General features: G+C 38.0%; 1 protein-coding gene across 2 annotated transcripts in view; it reads right to left on the bottom strand.

Annotated features, from left to right (window-relative positions):
- The window catches only part of CNTNAP5 (contactin associated protein family member 5), a 1132484-nt gene that overhangs the window by 626021 nt on the left and 486058 nt on the right, over positions 1-20405 (bottom strand). The window contains exon 7 of one of the 2 annotated variants that reach the window (XM_030887885.2): positions 11610-11615. The exons of the other annotated variant lie outside the window; for it this stretch is intronic. Within the exon in view, the coding sequence (XP_030743745.1) occupies positions 11610-11615 (6 nt within the window). The remainder of the gene's footprint in view (positions 1-11609; positions 11616-20405) is intronic. 2 annotated transcript variants of the gene reach the window in all.

The following is a 20405-nucleotide window of genomic DNA, read 5'->3' as shown; positions in this document are numbered from 1 at the left end:
AATTAATTGTGATGATGATTTTACAAGTCTTCTTAGTATGACTGAATGATATGTAATGCATATGCCAATAAAACTATTTAAAAAATATTACGTTCTAGAACTGGCATAATTGAAAACTGGTATTTCTTGGCATATGTAAATAATTCATTTACATAGAGAAGTGTTGTATAATTATCAGCAGACCTTTAGAAGATACAAAGGGGTACCCCCCAACAAAGAACTGAATTTTTATTTTCAAAATTATATATTTAAAAGTTTTTTACAAAACAACCTTAGTACCATCAAAGTACACTTCATACATTTGTAAAATATGCGATTCAAATCTTGGAAACATTTTTCAAACTCATCTGTTTGAATGGCTGACAGCACTTCCCTCAGTGTTTTCAACTCTTCGACATCACAAAATCAGGGTCTTTTCATTTCCCTCTCCATTAGGGTAAACATAAAGAAATATCACAGAGAGATCAGGTGAGGAAGGTGCGTGGGGCAAGAAAGGCATGCTGGTTTTTGCCAAAAACTGGCGCACCGAGATGGCTGCAAGAACAGATGCATTGTCCTGGTGGCAAAACCAAACCCGTTTCTGACACAGTTTAGGCCTTTATGTCATCCACTGTTATGTAATCTCTTCAGAACCTCTAAATATAAAGCTTGATTAATAGTCTGACCTGGTGGAATGAATTCCAAATGCACTATCCTCTTCATACTAAAAAAAAAAGAGTATTGTCTTGATCTTTCATTAATTTGACGAGCATTTTGGAGGATTCGATGATGATGGTGTTTTCCACTAGATTAATTGATGTTTGGTTTGTGGGTCCTAAGAATAGCACCATGTCTTGTCACCAGTAACGTACTTGGCAAAAAGGTCTGGCCTCTTCGAAGCTGTTCTTTCAAAGTACTGCGTGTTTCCAGCTGATGCTCTTGTTGCTGTTCAGTCAGAGCACCTCATGCAGGAATTTCACAATGACCCTTCTCAATCTCAAATCTTCCACTAAAATGCACTTAACCGAGCTCCAAGATAGTCCCCATCTCTTCAATGGTCATTGGTCTTCAAGCACAAGTGCATGGATTTTGTAGACATTTTCATCCATTTGGGAAATGGTATATGTCCAGAACGAGGTTTGTCATCAATCAACATTTCACTTGTTTTGAAATGAGAAAAACACTGGCACAAGTGTTTCCCATAGTGCTGTCCTAGAATTCTATGTTTGACATCAAAACAGTTTCTGTGGCATTTTTCCCAAGCAGGAAACAAAATTTCACCGCTGAATGCTGTTCTCTTACAAAAACAAGGTTGGAGCAAAACTATTTTTAAAAGAAAAATCATTGTGACAAAAGGGAACCTTCCCAGGCGATGCCATTGAGTGCACTAACTCAGAGCAAATTGCTTGATGTTCACCTAGTGGAAAATCTGTATACTAGGAAGGCTCTGCCCAGTGGACCTTTTTCTGTTTTTGTTTATTTGAGGGGATACACTCTCATATTCTTCTTTCTTGTACTCATTGTTAGCTTTCCATTTGCCCCCATCCACCCCTGCCATGTCCCGAGGTAATGATTGATCCAGTTACTGTCTCTATAGATTTACCTATCTTGGGTTTCATATACAAAAAAACCGTACAAAACAAAAACAAGAAAGAAAAAATAAAGGAAATTTAAAAAAAATGAAAATCCTGTTGAAAAGAAAGCAGAAAGTTGAAAAATCCATTTAAGGATTTTTGCCTCTTGAAATGGGTGAAAATGGAAATCAAATGATAAGTGGCTACATTTTAAACTAACTACATCTTCCATAATTGATTTAGAATACTTTCTGTCTGATAACAAAGGTGTTCAGAAGCTGTTTCTTTATTGTTTCTCTCCTTGAGAGTGGTGTGTTGAAGTCTCCTGCTATTACTGTCAAGCTTTTCTTTTCTCTCTTCAACTGTGAAAACTTGACTGATGTATTTTGAGGGTCTTTCGTTGTGTGTATATATGTTTATTATGGTTATATATTCCTGGTCTATTTTTCCTTCAACCATTATATTGCTTCAATTCCTGTCTCTCATGATGTTATTTTCCTGGAAACCTTTTTATCAAAGAGTATTATTGTCGTTCTTGCCTTTTAATGGTTGTCATTGGTATAATATGTTTTTTACCATCCTCTGATTTTGCTCTATTTTTGTCTTTGAGTTTAAGGTGTTACTCTGTGGGTATTAATATTATTCAGGAAGGTTCTAGTTAACTTCTCCACTGAAGGTGGCACCCTTGCCCCACATTTAACCCTTAAGAATCCATATTATATATTATAATTATGTGGTAATACAAATACAATATACTATAATTTCTAGAATTAAGTCAAAACCTACTATTATATTAAAGATATATATTACAAAGGGAACAGTTGGTGTTCGGAGAGTGTAATGACATGGTTAATATAAAATAACATTTGGGCAAAAGCCCTATGTTTTGCTACTGTAGTGTGTATACTTAGTTGTAATAATTCTTATTTGTCTATAATATTTATTTAAAATCATTGTTCTGGTTTTCAACAATGCTGTTTTATCCTCCTTCAAGGTCAACATGGTCAGCAATGCAAAACCACCAGCCACCACATAGGAGAAAGATGTGGCGTTTCATCCCTGTATAGAGTTACAGTCTTGAACACCCATGAGGGCAGTTCTACCCTGTCCTACAGAGTGGTTATGAGTCAGAATTGACATGATGGCAGTGAGTTTGCTTTTTTTCTCTTTGTTATGGTTTTTCTTGGTTTAGTGCTAAAGAAATATGAGATTCTGAGAAGCTTTTTTTAAAGGTCAGAGTAAAAGTGAAATTTGCTCTTTAAAGAGACTCATAGTCTCCCATATTATTCTTCAGAAATTTCTCAACCAATATGGCCTAAATATTATGATAGAAAATAAGCATAATATAATTGAGTATGTCAAGGGGCCTATATGAAATAAATGAAAGGAGAGAGCTGAAGCAATTTACCTTCTTCTCCTTTGACACTTAACTTATCATTAAGCAATATTTTGATTTATGAATAGAGGACTGTGTGATCATTAGGGGATAATGTTCTTGCTCCCATTATCAGGCAATTCACAAGATAGTTGTAACCTGTGAGGCTAAGATGAGGCCTGGCATTAAACTTACTGAGGGAGAGTGGCAAGATACTGGCTAACTGCCTCTAGAGTGATTAATTTGGATTTAACATGTACACCATATTTTGTTAAGTAACAGATGACTTTGTCAGCAGAATTATACACTTCCAGGTGTAATCATGTAGATGTTGTTTAGTTGCATAACTGTATTATGAGCCAGAACAGATACAATAATTAAAACTAGCCTCAGTGACCCAGCTTGTAATTTCAGGGAATTGTCAAGTGTTTATTCTTCCCAACACACCACTCTGACTACAGGTGCTCATTAAGGGAAGCACAAAGTGAGAGAGGATTTGGATCCACTTTTTTGTGCCATTTCAAGCACTGTTGAGTCACTGTGTCATCTCTCGTAAGATAATAGTGACCCCATTAACTAGAGATTCTGAGGCTGTAAATCTTGATGGAAGCAGATAGTCTCACGTCTTTCTATCTTGAGGTGGTTGGTGGATTTGAACCACCAAACTTGTAGATAGCAATCCAATGTTTAAGAGACAGTGCTACCTGAATTTTTCCCTCTCTTTTTCCTTCATTTTTTTTCCCTTTCCCTATTTCTTCTTCCTTATTTATTTCTTTATCTTTAGCTTTTTGGTCAATCCTTTTCCCCTCTATCTCTCCATTTTATTTACCCACCCCCCTCATTTCTTGCCTGTGTGATGGGTATTGCATATTTTTCCCCCTCTAGGTAGCAAAACTTTACACCAATGAGTGATTGGCACCACTCACTCCAGCACGACTGTATCAGTGACCAATGGTGAATCTATCTACTCACCAAGTCCCAAACAGTTATACATGACTAGTATAGAGAAACCTATCACTATACCCACAGGTCCTATCTAAAGTGATTGTCTAGTTCTAAATAAGCAATACAAGTCATCAAACTAGGTCTTAGATTATCAATTTTTATACAGTCTGGTTAATTTTTTTATAACCTTGAATCATCCTAGATTTACTATTTCATATATAAATATTCTGATTTTTAATAAAGGTTAGTAGTTGCTTCCTCTCATTTTTCAGTCATGCCACATCAGCAAATGAAGGTCCCTAAAGTTTTATTCCATCTATGCCATAATGTTGACCACTGTGAAGAGGCAGTTCTTCCCCGGCTGTATTTTTCATACTTTACATCTTGACAGGCTCATCTTTCAGCACTGTATAAGACACTGTTCTGTTGCTATTTATAATGTTTCAGTGGCCAAGTTATGTCAGAAATAGACTAGCTCATCTTTCCTTGTTTTGAATCTCTGCTTACACATGTCCTCCGTGGGTGCTTCTGATATTGATGTTGGCATAGGTTCCAGCATCACAGCAACATACAAGCCACCAAAGTCCAACAAACTGACAGAAAATAATGACTTAAAATACTTCCAAATGTCAACATGCGAAAAGGCAGACAGCACAGATTCAGGTGCGGATGTGAAGAGATTGGAACTCTGTACACCTTGTGGTGTCCGAACCACTGTGAGAAATGGTCTGGTGCTCTTTTAGAAGTTAGAAATAGAAATACCAGTTGATCCTGCCATCACACTACTGGGTATCTAACCTAGGGAAATAAAGCCTTGACACAAATTATGTATTGTGTATTAATCAAAATAGCTAACATAAGTGGCCTTCAATGGGTAAGCAAACTATGGCACATATAAACATTAAAATATTATGAAATGTTTCAAAATCTGGAAAACTTCTCATAACTCAGATGAACCTGGGGAATATTATGCTGACTGAAATAAGTAACTCACAAAAGGACAAATATTATATAAATGTACTATTCTAAACAGTCAAGGTAAAGCTTACATGCAGAAAGATACAGTATTTGTTTGTAATCAGAGATAGGAAGGAAGACAAGAAAAATTACTAACTAGATAATAGGAATATATTTATTTGGGTGAAAGGAAAGACATCTGTATCACTAAAGGAGAGGAAGACACCGAGGAGCACAAGAGTTAAGAAAACAGTATAAATACTATCGCTTACGTGACTAGTCGTAATAGTAACTGATAATCTATGAGTGGGCAAATGGCCAAAATGCCATTGGAAGAGGTGTGATTAGGCAAATGCAAGCACATCACGATCATAAAATGTGTGAGGAGGCTTCAAAGAGTTCGTGAAATAATTCCACTATTTTTTAAATTTCAATTACCCACAAACTTCATAGATTTGGCAGAGTATATTTCTGCACATGCATTTGTATGTGCTCTAAATTCCATTTCTAATTTCAGAGCAAAGAGGGAACAAAGTTATAAGAGCTTCTTGTTTATATGTTCCATTGAGCCACTTACAATCCACATTGACTCTATGCATAAGAGAAGAAAACACTGCTTAGTCTAGCCCCATTTTATAAATGGTTTCCACATTTGAACTTATTACAGCCACTGTGGCAATCCATCACCATGAAGGCCTTCCTCTTTTTGGTTGCCTCTCTACCAAATATGATGTCTTTTTATAGGTACTGATCTCTTCTGACATCATGTCCAAAGAATGTAAAATGAAACCTTGCCATCCTTAACTCTCAGAATCAGCCTGACTGTCCTTATTCCGAGACAGGTACATTGTCCTTTCATCAGTCCATGGCTCTTTCAATATCCTTCTCCAGAACCACAATTCAAACGCATCCATTCTTGTATCTTCCTTATTCCATGTCCACCTTTCACATTCGTATAAGGCAATGGAAAATACCATAGCGTGGGCCAGGTGCACCTGCATCCTCAAAGTAATAGCCTTGCTTAACAATACTTCAATACTCTAGAGAGGAATTTTGCAACAGATTTACCTACTGCACCTCATCTTTTGATCACTTGAATGCTGCTTCCATTAACATTTATTGTTATAAAAAAGACAACATCTTCAACAACTTAAATATTTTTTTCCATTTATCATGATGTTACCTATTGGGCCAGTTGTGAGCATTTTGGTCTTCTCTACATGGAATTGTAATCCATGCTGAAGGCTGCAAGCCTTGAACTTCAGCAGCAAGTCCTTCATGTCCTCCTCACTTTCAGCAAACAAAGCTGTGTCATCTGCATATCACAGATAGTTAATGAGCCTCCTTCAAACCTCGTGCCACACTCTTCTGAATATAAGCTAATTTCTCTAATGATTTGCTCAGCATACAGATTGAATAAATATGGTAAGAAGATACAACTCTGGTGCACACTTTTCCTGATTTTAAACCATGCAGTATGCCCTTGTTCTGTTCACACAGCTGCCTATTGATCCATGTACACGTTCCACATGAGCACAATGAAGTGTTCTGGAATTCCTATTCTTCTCAAGTGTATCCATAGTTCTTTATGATACACATAGTCAAATTTCTTTGCATAATTATGAAACACAAGTAAATGTATTTCTGGTATTCTCTGCTTTGAGTCAATAGGCATCTGACATCAGCGATGTTATCCCTTGTTCCACATCTTCTGAATTGGCTCTGAACCTCTGGCAACTCCCTGTCGCTGTGCAGCTTCAACCCCTGTTGGGTGATCTTTAGTGAAATTTTACTTGTATATGATATCAATGGTATTGTTTCAAAGTTTTCAGATTCTGTTGGGTAACCTTTCTTTAGAATGGGTACAAGTATGGATTGCTTCCACTGTCCAAGTGGCTGTCTTCCAAATTCCCTGGAATCCATGAGTGAGTGCTTGGGGTTAGGGATGACTGGGGATCCTGGGGGAAATGAAGAACTAGTAGGCATGAGTTCAAGAGGGGAAAAAAAGATATAGAACTACTTGTAGTGATGCTTGTACAACTCTTTTTAATATGATTGAACTATTGCATTATATGATATATGAATTATTTCTCAATAAACTATTTAAAAAATAGAAGCAGGAAGGATGGAAAAGAGGTGAGATAAGTGATTCTGCAAACAATTATGTGAAACAAAATATACGAATTGATGAATGGAAATTAATTTTTTACAAACAGCACACAATAAATGTTTTAAAGAAGAGGATTGGAAAGTTAGAAGTAAATAACACAAATAAAGAGTAAAATGGGCTAGATAACAACAGAATCACCCAAAATAAAGGCAATCATATAGAATATTATGAGGCGCTGTACTCCAAATATTTTGAAAACCTATAAAAATGAAATATCTACAAATCTAAAAAAATATTTAGAAACCCCTGGTCTATGCAAATAAACACAGACTGAGGTAGATTAGCTTAACATACATATAACAAAAGAATAACAGGTCATAAAAATTTGACTAAAAATATCTCAATAACAGCAGCAAAATATTGTGGTAAAGACAGCAATGTTGAAGAATTCAACTAAATATTCAAAGCAAAGATGACACTAATTTCATTAAAATCATTCAGAACATTAAATAAAAACATGTAAACATACTAAATTTAAATTTAGCATAAGCTTAGCCTTGATACCAAGGCCAAGCAAAGATTGCACCCCAAAAGATCAGTGTCCATCATAACTATGGACATAAAAATTCTCAACAAAACCCTACCAAGAATCCAAAATTATGCTATATCTATCACAACTAAGTAAGGTTCATGCAATGAAGTATGCAATGATACTTCAGCATTAGTGTGGTAGTTACATAATCTGTTGTCAGTTTGGGACTTGATAGGATTAAGAGTGAAGGGGTGGAGTCTAGTCTGTCAATTGGATCATAGCCAATGAGGCCTCTCTGTGGGTATGACCTTCTCCTGAGAATTCTGGGAAATCTGGATTTCATCCTTGGAGGAGGGAGACATTTCTCTCTTTCTCTCTGCTCACTCCCTTGGAGACTCTCTACTGACAATGCTCACTTCCTGTGTGAGACATCTCTGAGGAGAAGCCACATGGACCTACCCTGATGCAGCCCTGGGAACTGGAAGAACCACATGGAGACCCTTGCCAGAGCTGAAATGCTTCTACCGCCACCCTTGAATGTATAGAAAATATTTTTTAACTGAATCACATCTAATGAAATGCTTCCTTCAAACCCTTGCAAATGTTTTCTTATCAAATCCCAATCTTTCAATGTCTTATTATATGGGTAAGGGGTTATACAAAAATCAGAATTGAGAAGTCCAAAGTCTTGATCTTTCCGCAAAAGAACAATCTTTTGTAATAGTCCAATCACTACTGTATAAAATGTTCAGTTCTGATAGAATCCCTTAGACAGCATCAGCAATGGAAGAATTATCTCAGCAGTCAGAAATCGCCATTCTCAGGAATTTGCAAGGTCTTGACGTTTTGGATAACTTTAGTAACAGGACAGGGGTCAGGGTAGCATCAGCTTTCCTCCTTTATCCTGGGCCTTGCTGGCTGAAGAGAAATCCACCTATCTCCTTTGCCTGTGAAACCATAAACAAAAAGCCCCTCCCTTTGGGGTTTCAGTGACCTGGAAACAGAATTATGATTAAGGTTTTGTGGTTCCTTCATGTCCTTCATGTCCATCTTCCTCCAAATGTGGTTGTGTCCTTCTAAAGTGAGTCCATCAGCTTTATTCTGCAAAGACATTAATTCATAGCCTTTTCTCCAGGTGACAGATGGACCTGGATCCCAAACACAATTTACATCTTCTTGGGACTCCTTAGGATCAGCTTTCTCTGCAGATGTGAAATGTGTTTATCTGCCCTAATTTTGTTATACGCTTTTATTAAGCAGAATTTTTTTTTTTTGTTAAATTGACCAAATGAACTTTGTCACATGTAAGATTCCTTTTCTCCCCCTTCTGTTTTAACAATGCAGACAATAAAGCACTGCTAGAAATCTCAACTAACTTGTTAGGTCTTGAACCAGTAAAACTACTAGTTAAGATAGCCTTCATTGTTATGTAAATTTCTGCTTCCAGCTTTCAGAGAATCTTGAGAGCTAGCATATAAATTTCGGCTCCCAGCTCTCAGAGAATTAAGAGAGCTATCTAACTCAGGATGATTTGAAAAACTGAAAAAAAATGTTAATAAATTTGTCCCACTGTTCTTGAACTAATTTACCAGACATTTTTTCTCCAAGTTTACCAATAAGGTTACAGGCTCAAATAAGCCGCTTTGCCCTTCAGGTTTCTTACACTGTATGATTTTACAATCTTGCAATATTCTGTCTTGTTTAACTTCTCTCATTCCTTCCAAGCTCTATTTAGAGGAAATTAATGGGTGGGTCTTAGGCCCTCATGGATGCCTTAAGGAAATGACCCCAATTCAAAACCTTTTCCCTTCAATTTCTAATTCCATGTAGGGGCACTATTGTTTCCCCACAGCAGCATTCCAAAAGACCCCTTCATTTAAAGGGTGCTCAGACTTCTCAGGTGCCCTTTCCTGATAGGCAAACATTTTTACTCTAGAAATGCAAGGAAGCAAAACTTGGCTTAAGCCATCTTCTTTCTTTATAAACCATGGTATATCAGATGTTATCACTGCCTTGATTTCTTCATAATCCTGATCAATAATTCCAGCAACAATCTAAACACCTTGAGAATTTAGGTTGGACTTTCCTAATAAATGTCCCATAGTTCTTTTAGGTAGCTGATCCCGATTACCACTCTTATTAATTTCTGATTTAATCACAGCTTTAGGCTTTTCCTTGCAACTCTGATCAAACTCCAGTATCAATTTAAATTCCTTAAGTACTTAGGTTAAAACTTCCTGATAAAAACTGTATTACACTGTCAATAAGAGGCTCCTGCTTTTTAGAATCAGAAAACCGCTGGGAGGGCCTCAGTGCATTTTCTTGGTTAATCAACACACTGCAGTGAGGACAGAGGCGGGGCGAGGTCTGGTCTCCTGCTGTGAGATTAGGGGGTGCCTAAAGTTTCTCTCTAAGATCTTCTTTGCTCCAGCAGGCAGACACTTTGCCTCCCATGCTCTGCTGGGTGGGGTCTGTTTCAAGCTCCTTCCTCTATTACCTGAGCTCGGTTCAAAGGGGCTCGGAGCATACCCCACTACACATTTTTTGGCTGGGCATTACTTCCAGGTAAATGTCCTGTATCACTAAACTTTGACAATGCTCTGCCCAGTGACTACCTCTATCGCCACAGGGACGAAGTCCCGTTTCCTTGGGCTCTTTCCCTGGGTCTTTTCTGCTGTGAATTGTCCTGTTCTTTTGTAATATCTGCCTGCAGTCTTTCTGGTAATGTCCCTCTGCTCCACATGTAAAGCATTTCCCTTTAGGTCTGGTGTAACTTGCCAAAGCAGCAGCCATGCGGTTGGCCTTGTGCTCATTTGACCCTACATTCCTGCATAGCCTGATATAATCTAACAGCATGCTCTGTTCCTTGAAAGGGCATATGGCAGCTTGACATGATGTATTCGAGTTCTCAAATGCTAATGTAAGAATAAGATTATCTGCTGCAACTTTGTCTGTTACATTCTTGTGGACAGCATCCTGCAACCTGGATATAAAATCTAATATAAGTCTCATCATTCCTTTGCTTTACTGCCATGTAACTTGGCCATCTGCTTCCTGATGACATTAATTTCTCCCAGGCCTTTAGACAGACTTCCCATTCGTGTGTTAAAGTCTGCTCATCAAAGTTTAATTGTGACTCAATTGTGATGTAATTCTCATCTCCTAGCAGTTGATGAACCCCAAATCTATGCCCTCTTCTGCACTTTTGAGTGCTTGTGCAAGGGCTGCTTTGTTCCACAGCATCTCATATTGCAAAGATTCTGAAGGTGAAAAACACACTTTCGTCAAAAATTTTGAGTGCTGGGATCCAGTATTCCATATCTGCCATAGATTTTATCATACCAATTTAAAATGGTGAATCTGGACCATAACTAGATACTGCTTGTTTGAGATCTTTCAGTAGCTTAAAGGGAAAGGCAGTATATTGTCATTTTTTTATTCCCTTCGGGGTGCTGCACGTCAGGCTCCCTGTCTATAATTCTAATGGAATATGCCATTCTGAATTCTAAATCTGCTTCTTGAGCTATACTCTTCTCCACCCATGAGAGCAAAGGGTGCCTTCCTACTCCTTGACTCTTAGCTTCTCACTTCAGGAGCATCATCACCTTCTATGTTAAAACTATCCATTTGCATTTCTTTGGATCTAATCTCTTCTCCTCCAGCACTGGCTTCCTTGATAGTATTGTGATTCCATGCGCTATACTCTGGTGGGACAGATGCTTCTACTGTGCGATCTCCTTCTAACTCAAACTTTGTTTTCTCAGCAATGCCTAAAATCTTCTCATCTGCCTGTTTCTCACCTGAGTTAAGTCTGTGCAGTTTAGAGGCTTCTCACTGCTCTGATGGTCCTGTTGCTTTGCTCTCTCACCCTGCAGCGGCTCCAACACTGCTTTAATCTGTACCCACAGCTCCCAGGTCTCCATGGGTATGCTCTGTCCTTCCCTGTGAGCTTTTCTTAAGTTAATGGTTACCTTATCCCAGATTTCCATATCAAAGGTTCCTGACTCAGGAAGAGATTAATTTTTTTTACCATTTGAAGAAACTCTTTCATTCTCTCATTCATTGCCACTACATTTTGTTTCTTCAGGAGGTGGCAAAGAGTGATACCATACTCTGTATCCTTGCTCTTTGCTTGACCCATATCTCACTCGGACTGAAAAAAACACTTTAAAAAAGAAACTAACAAAAAAAAATTTCCCATTCACCCTCTCTGTCCAATGAGGCCATACAATTGCTACACAGGATATAACTCAAAAGAGTTCTCTTCCTACAGGGCTGCACATTGAGCACCATATGTCAGGCTACCTGCCCTAACACATCATCACGGGTCTGGTAGGCTCAATTGTACAGTGATAATAAGTAAAGATTATAGTAAATTCATAAAGAGCATGAGAGATAGAAGAGAGATTGAAATAATGGAGTCAGACACAACTCATGGTAGCAATGCTCACCTCAGCTCCACTTGGTGGTCCATATGGAGAGAGAGCAAGATATTTATTGCTAACAAAGGCTTTTATAATCTCTGGGGACATGCAAGCCCCCTAATTACAGGTGAAGACCTACGTCACAGGAAAGGGTTGTGCTGTAAGTAATACAGTAATGGAAGGGGGTGGCTTAGGGCTATACACACAATAGGAAGAGGAGGGATTGGGGGTATACATGTGACAAGATGGGCAGATCCTAGATTCAGGATGGCAGCTTAACTTTGGATGTCACAGAGCCAGTTTAACCTGCTCCCTGGCACCTTTATCAGTAGGGTGTAAACTCCACCTAAAGGACCCAAATCAATGACTTCAGGGCTCTAGAAAAGTAGCCCATTGTCCTTAACAGCAGGGAGCAGGGCCTATAATTGTCTTCAGGGAGGATGTCTGTAAGCATCTGACTTCCCCCCATATGCTAGCAAAACCCCTAATGTTTGGCATGTCTTTGAGGGTGACAAAGCTGGGTAAAAGCTCTTTGTAATCCCACAAAAATATATGAAACTAGCAGCCTGTATTATTCTCAATGGAGAGAAGCTAAAAAAGATTTCATTTCTTTATTTGATATAGTACAATTGGAAGAACACAGAATTATGGAAGTGGTGGTGTATTGATTACATGTTTGGCTGTGATATGCATGGTTGCATTTGAAACCACTAACACCTGATGGGAGAAAGACTGGGCTTTCTACTTGTATAAACAGTCACAGTCTTGGAAACCCACAAGGGGTTGATATGAGTAAGCATGGACTCATTGGCAGGGAGCTTGTTTTCTTTTTTGGAGTGAAAGGGAAATACCACCTTAGAATTGCAAGGATCTAACTGTAGCATACTGTAAGAAACAGTAGGTTCACATTTTTATATTTTTGTTTAACTATGATTTCTATGATGCTGTAGCAAACGGTACTTTATTTTTGCACATCCTTATTAATAAACCTATCCAGATATAAAAAAAAATCTATAGAGAAAACTACAAACAATATTGCAATACACAAAAAGAGACATACATTAATGGTTGGGAAAAAAAAAAGAACATCCTTATGGACAAGAAGATAACATGGTAAAAATATCAATGCTAACAAAATACTACACACATTCCAACAATATTCTTCAAAGAGACAGAGTAAACAATTACTAACTTTATGTGAAAAGAGATAATGGATAAACACAGCATTAATGAAGGGGAAGAACAAGATAGGTAGCATCACAATGATTGAACTTGGAGCGTTTCATCCATCCGTGGTACTCAAAACAGCCTGGAACTGGTACAGTGAAATTGACTGATGAAACAGAATTGAGAACCTAGAAGCAAATCCATCCACCTATGGACAGCTGACCTTTGACAAATGGTCAGAGCCCATTAAATGGGGAACTTTAGTGCTAGAAAAACTAGTTATTTATTTGCAGAAATATGAATCTAATAATTCCATATAGCACACCACACACTCACCCACCTCAAGATGGAATAAACAACTAAATGAAAAATGTAAAACTTCAAGGAGCCCTGGTGGTGTAGTGGTTACATGTGAGACTGCTAACAAAGATGTGAAAGCTCATCAAAGAAAAAGTAGGAGCAAATGTAGGGGCCCTAACTCTTGGCACAGATTGTCAAACATACCAAAAAATGCACAAACAGCAGATAATAAATTAGATGACTAGACATCCTAAAAATTAAGTAGTTTTGTGAATGAAAAATATTTTTAACAGAGTAAAATGAGAACTCGTGAATGAGGGGGATATTCGGCACTAACATAGATGATAAATGATTAATCCCTAAAGTATATAGAACACTTCCAACACCTCAACAACAAAATGACGGGCAGACAATGTGGGCATATATTTAATCAAGGAAATATTTAGGCAGCTAAGAAACACATGAAGCCATATTGAAATATATTGATCAAAATAAAATCAGATAACTTCTCACCCCAGTAATTACAACAGACAGCAAGCACAAAACTGGTGCAGTGTAGAGAGATTGGAACTCTCATGCACTGCTGTTTGAACTGTAAGATGATACAACCACTGTGAAAAGTTATATGATGTTTATTTTAAAAGTTGGAAATGAACATTACAATTGTAGGCCAGCTTTGAACTTCAGTACATGAATTGTTGATGTGTACAGATTAAAGTCTTTAGGTAATGGACACTATTTACACAAAAATATGGGACTTGGTGGAGATCAAAACTTCCAAGGGCACCCATTTACAATGGCAGAACCATGCCTACCAGATTAATGCATGTTATAAGAAAGCAAGGACAGCATTAAAATAGTAAATATGTTATAGTCCTGGGCCACCATTCATTGGGCACCCTTAAGGCAAGACATTTTGTATCAAAATCCAAAGGTCACCAGTGTTATATCCTTGGGATAGCAGTCATCTGGTTCTGATACACTAGTGAGTTTCAGCCCTAAGACAAGGGTGATGCGTGAGATTGAGGTATAGGCCAGTTCACTTAGTGGGGTTTCCACATCAAGCCCTTATAGTGGGCCCTATGAAGGGTGCTGTGATCCTCAAAAGAATAGAATCTATGAGTGTTTTAAATTCTACACTATTAGCTAGAGTAATGACTCTATCAATAGCATTATCTTATGCCCCATGAGGATGATCAATAATGTTTTCTACCATAAAATGATAATATTGTCTCTAAGTGAACCAGAGAATATACGATCATAAATATACAAATATAATTTGAGCTTACACTTAAATCTAGAGCAAATCTAAGAATAATTAGTTGTTATGACATGGTTCTGCTTGATACTGGCCCTCATGAAGAGATCACTGAAGATATGGGTGCTATTGCAAGGTGTGGCAAAGAAACTAGAGGGTACCCAACTGTTAAAAAGAAAAACATCTGCATGCTATCGGATTGTTTTTGAACAAACAGTCATATGAGTTAGATATTAATTGGACCAACATAGAAGAAACACACTAGCCTTGGTGATCCAAGGATTGTGAGGGATAAAATTGAAAGCCAAAGGTGGGAATGATCTCAGAGCTTAAATTGTAAACACCCAGTTTTCCAAGGCTATGATGACAGTGGGAGTCCAAAATCCATTTGCACAGTCCACACCTGGATTCTTGGTCAGTCTTCTTATTCAGTGTCTATCTATCACATGTCGTAGAAGAATCAATGAACTTGAAGTGTGGTGCTGGAGAAGAATACTGAAAGTGCCGTGGACGGCAAAAAGGGCAAACCAGCTATCTTGGATGAAGTACACCTAGATTGCTCCTAAAAGGCAAGGAAGGCAAGATTTGGTCTTACACACTTTGGACATATTGTCAGGAGAGACCAGTCCCTGAAGAAGGACATAAATCATGGTTGGTCAAGTGGAGGGCCAGTGAAAAATAGGAAAACTCTCTATAACAGCGGTTCTCAACTTGTGGGCCATGATCCCTTTGGGGGGTCAAACGACCCTTTCACAGGGTTTGCCTGATTCATAACTGTAGCAAAATTACAGTTATGAAGTAGCAATGAAAATAATTTTATGATTGGGGGAAGATTGGGAACCATGGCTCTATGAGATGAATTGACACCAGGGTTGTAACAATGAGTTCCAGGGTGAGAACTGTTGTCAGAATGGCACAGGACTTTATGGTGTTTCATTCTACTGTATGTTGTACATAGGGTCGATATGGGTCAGAACATCCTTGATGGCACCTAACAAGAACAACAACTGACACACTCAAGTGGCTACATTGTCATTGATTATGCTTCTATTGAATCCCTCTGACCACAGACTAGTGGTGTGAATAGCCTTGCTTTTATGGAGGAAACAGTGGTTTGCAGGGCCTTTGTTTTGATTTTCTCTATTTTTTGTATATGAAATCCAGTAGAGCAAAGCTATGGAGACAGTGACTGCATTTATGGTTTCTTGGAAGGTATAGTGTGGGGGGTTGAGGGGAGGTGGGAACCTGATGGCAATGAGTAGAATAAATAAGTAAATTTTCTAAATTTGATTGTGGAGATGATTGTACAATTCTTATTAATATGACTGAACTATTGAATTGTATGATATGTGAAATATACACCAATTAATCTTTTTTAAAGTTGTAATTGGAAATATAACTTATCTGATCCAGCAATTCCGGTACTAGGTATACATATTAGATAAAGAAGAGTTAGGGAATGATACATATGTGCATATGTTCATTGCAAAGAGCTGGAAACAATTAAAGTCTCCATCAGCAGGTGACTGGATAAACAAACTATAGTACATACATACATGATGGAATAGAATAAATCATTAAAGAATAATGAAGAATAAAAAAATACCTCACAAGATAGATGAACCTGGAGGATATTATTCTGGGTTTAATAAGTCCATCTCCAAAGGGTAAATACTTTGTGAGTCCACTATTTATAAAAAGTTAATGAAAGGTTTACACACAGAAGGAACAGAGAAACATTCTGTGATGGCTATCAAGGATGGGAGGGCGGGTCTGAGAATATTACTAACTAGGTAATTGATACATATCAATTTGGGTGTAGTGAAAGACATTCTATACCTCTAAGGCAAAGGAAGACTCAAATAGGAGCACAATCATTATAGGCAATGAATATAAATACTAGCACATATGCAATCCTGAGCCATCCATACTAACAAGCAATAAATTACAAGTGAGTTCACAGAAAGACAGGCGAACTGAACAGGTAAGGGTGGGTGAAGCGGGCTATACCGACAACCATATATAGGTCTCCCAGAGGATATTTCTATATTCATATTTGAATGTATTTAAAATATATCTATGTGTGCGCAATAATATGTATATGAGCATATAATATACATATATGAGTGGATATACCCCAAAGTGGATTTTTTAAAAAACTATTATATATATATATGATTATATATGTCTGAAATTCCATTGGAAACATTTTTCAAACTCATCTGTTTGGGTGGCTGACAGCACTCCCTTGTTTTTTCCTTCACCTCTTCTACCTCCTCAAATTGCTATCCTTTCATGTCCCTTTTCATTTGGGGAAACAACAGGAAGTCATATGGAGTGATGACAGGTGAGTAAGTGTGTGGGGCAAGAGAGGCATACTGAGCTTTTTTGGCCCCAAACTGGCACACTCAAGTGGCTACATTGTCACGGTGGCAAAACTGGTATACCCTTTGCCACAAATTAGGCCTTTTTTTTCACACACAGTTAGACAATCTTTTCAGAACCTCTAAATAGAAAGCTTGATGAACAGTCTGACCTGGTAGAGCAAACATCAAATGCACTATCCCCCTAAATTAAAAGGAAAATGAGTATGCTCTTGATCTTTGATTTCAGTCGATGACCTTTTTTAGGGCGATGTGATGATGGCATCTTCCACTGGCTTGATTGATGTTTGCTTTCAGGATCATAAGAATAGCACCATGTCTTCTCACCTTGGGAAAAAGGTCTGGGTCGCTTTGGAGCTGTTCATTCAAAGCATGGCATCTTTCTCATCAATACTCTTTTGCTGGTCAGTCTGAACCCGAGGCACAAATTTCACAGCAATCCTTCTCATTCCAAAATCTTCCATTAAAATTCACTGAACCAAGCTCCAAGATAGTCCGATAGCTTTCTCATCTATTCTTTTTTTTTAATTGTTTTATTAAGGGCTCATACAGCTTTTATCACAATCCATACATACATCAATTGTGTAAAGCACATTTGTACATTCACTGCCCTCATCATTCTAAAAACATTTGCTCTCGACTTAAGCCCCTGGCACCAGGTCTTCATTTTCCCCCCTCCCTCCCTGCTGCCCCTCCCTCATGAACCCTTGATAACTTATAAATTATTATTTTGTCATATCTTGCACTGTCTGACATCTCCCTTCACCCACTTTTCTGTTGTCCATCCCTCAGGGAGGAGGTCACATGTAGATTCTTGTAATTGGTTCGCCCTTTCCAACCCACCCTCCCTCTACGCTCCCAGTCTCACCACTCACACCACTGGTCCTAAAGGGATCATCTGCCCTGGATTTCCTGTGTTTCCAGTTCCTATCTGTACCAGTGTACATCCTCTGGTCTAGCCTGGTCATCCGTCTTTGACCACAAGTGCATGGATTTTGTTGACATTGTCATCCTTTCGGGAAGTTGATGGATATCCAGAACAAGTTTTATCATCAATCAACATTTCACCTTTTCTGAAATGAGAAAACCACTTGAGCTTTTCCCAAGCACTGTCCTTGTAAGCTGTGTTCAATGTAACAACCGTTTCTGAGGCATTATTCTGGAGCAGGAAACAAAATTTCACAGCTTCATGCTGTTCTCTTAAATTGGCCATTACAAAAAATGAGGTTCGAATGAAACTACTTTTATGAAAAAATTCAGTGTGACCAGAGATAACCTTCCCAGGTGATCCCACTGAGTGCACTAACTCAGAATAAGGTGCTCAATGCTCTCATAGTGGGGATAATGCATACTATGAAAGCTCTGCCCAAAAGAGATCTTTTCCGGTTTGGGGGAGGTATACCCTCATATATTGCTGCGTGTGTGTGTGCATGTGCGTGTGTGTAAGGGGTCAGAGTTATGAAAATTACCAAACTCTTTGAGGTAATACATCACTAGGATTAGGACCATAGTCTTTGGGGACAGTTAATTCAAATGACATAACAAAACTTGGAAGAATAATATTCTATGCTCTACTTCCTTACTATGGTGAATAGTTAACTAAGATCTTTAAAGATAGTGAATGGACATCTAAAGTGTAATTACTAGTTTCTCTTTCTCTCCAGTGAAGAAAATAAAAGATACATGGGAACAACTAGTTCATAGCACTAATGAATATCAATCTCAGAGATCCAGAGACCAGAAAAATCAGATAGTTATATGCTACGACTGCTAACCACTCTGAGAGTGGTCATTGTAGATAGCCTGGGATATACCAAAAGAAAATGTTGAACAAAAGGCAGAATCCTAAAACTGTCCAGGCTAACTGTTATGATAGACTACTGGAACACCTGAGTCTGTGGATCCTAGTTACCCTTTTAGTCTGGGTCAGAATTCACTTTCAGCCAAATAATAGACAGATATACAATGTGAGTAACACCAGAGAGGTATGTATTCATTCAACCAATTATCACACGATAGCAAAAGCATAGCATTTGCATAAGGCTAAAGCTCAGAAAGAAGGAAGAGACGAGAAAGAAGGACCGATATCAATGGAAGACATAGGGAGCAGTTCACAATGTGCGGTTACATTATAGGGTCTGCAATTAGTGTCAAAAACAAGATGTGAATGAATAGTTGAGTGGGAAATCAATTTTCTCTGCAAACTTTGACATAAATTATAACAAACATTTAAAAAAATACAAAATAAATTTCGACAAAGAGGATATGCAAATGGCTAAGACACATGAAAAGATGCTCAATGTCCTTAGTTAATTGGCAAATGCAAACCGAATCATGCCCACCAAAATGCCTGTGATTAAAGCAGAACAATACTAAACACACAGGCATGCTAAAGATTGTAACGAAGTTACAACTCTCACCTATCATGATTGAGACTGTAAATGGTAAAACTTCGTTGAAAAGTAATTTATCAATTCCTCAAAAATGTAAATACAGAGTTACCATGCAATCCAAGGATCTCTATTGTAGTTATAAAAGTATATAAAAATAATTGAAATTGGAAACACAATCAGATATTTGTGCACTATACTTATTGCTATTATCAATGGTCAGGATGTAAAAGTAACCCAAGTAACCCAAGCATTCATTACTAAATGAATGGATAAACAACATGGAACAGTTGAGTAAATGAGTTAATGTTAAATATCAAATTCTGCTATTGCTTAAAAAATTTGATATCTGTGTAACCTCTGATAAGAGTTAGAGGTAATAAAGTCAAGGCTGACAACAATGTCACATATTCCTGTATCCATCCTTGCACTAAGAGGGCACCTTGATCATAAGAGGTGTGATTGATAAATGAAAATGCCCACTTTGTAAAATCAGACTTTTCACTACATTGGACTCCACTAAGCATAAAAGAAACAATGATTTTGCTGTTCTTCAGGTGTCTGAAAAAGAAAAAGTTTTCTCAACTACAAAAACTGGCATACAGAAGTGACAGGAAAATTCCGTTTTTATGACAAGACTTTGCATTAAAGAGAGAGAGACCACAGAATTAGCCCCACAATGCGAAAACACACACAAGCACACACACACACACACACACACACACACACACACACAAACTAGATAGCATGCGAAGGATAGCACCTTGGTGCAAAGACAAAGAAGAAAGCAAAACTGGAAAGAGTGGTGAGCTGGTAGACATTTTACATCCTTGCTACACCCGATTGGTTTAGTAGATGATCCCACCGCAGACTCGTCTTTTTCATAGCACATCCTATCCACTTGTCTTGCTTCGCTTACCTCCCTGCTCTCATCCTCCCTTAAAAACCACAGACTTTATTCTATGACGTGTCTGCTTCCTCTGACTACACTTGAGGCTCCAAGGAGGGCT

The sequence above is a fragment of the Echinops telfairi genome, unplaced genomic scaffold, assembly GCF_000313985.2.
Source record: "Echinops telfairi isolate 266 unplaced genomic scaffold, ASM31398v2 ScPeMD7_4;HRSCAF=17, whole genome shotgun sequence".
Classification (NCBI taxonomy): domain Eukaryota; kingdom Metazoa; phylum Chordata; class Mammalia; order Afrosoricida; family Tenrecidae; genus Echinops; species Echinops telfairi.
The sequence above is the reverse complement of the archived record's forward strand: the minus strand, read 5'-3'. Positions and strand labels throughout refer to the sequence as shown.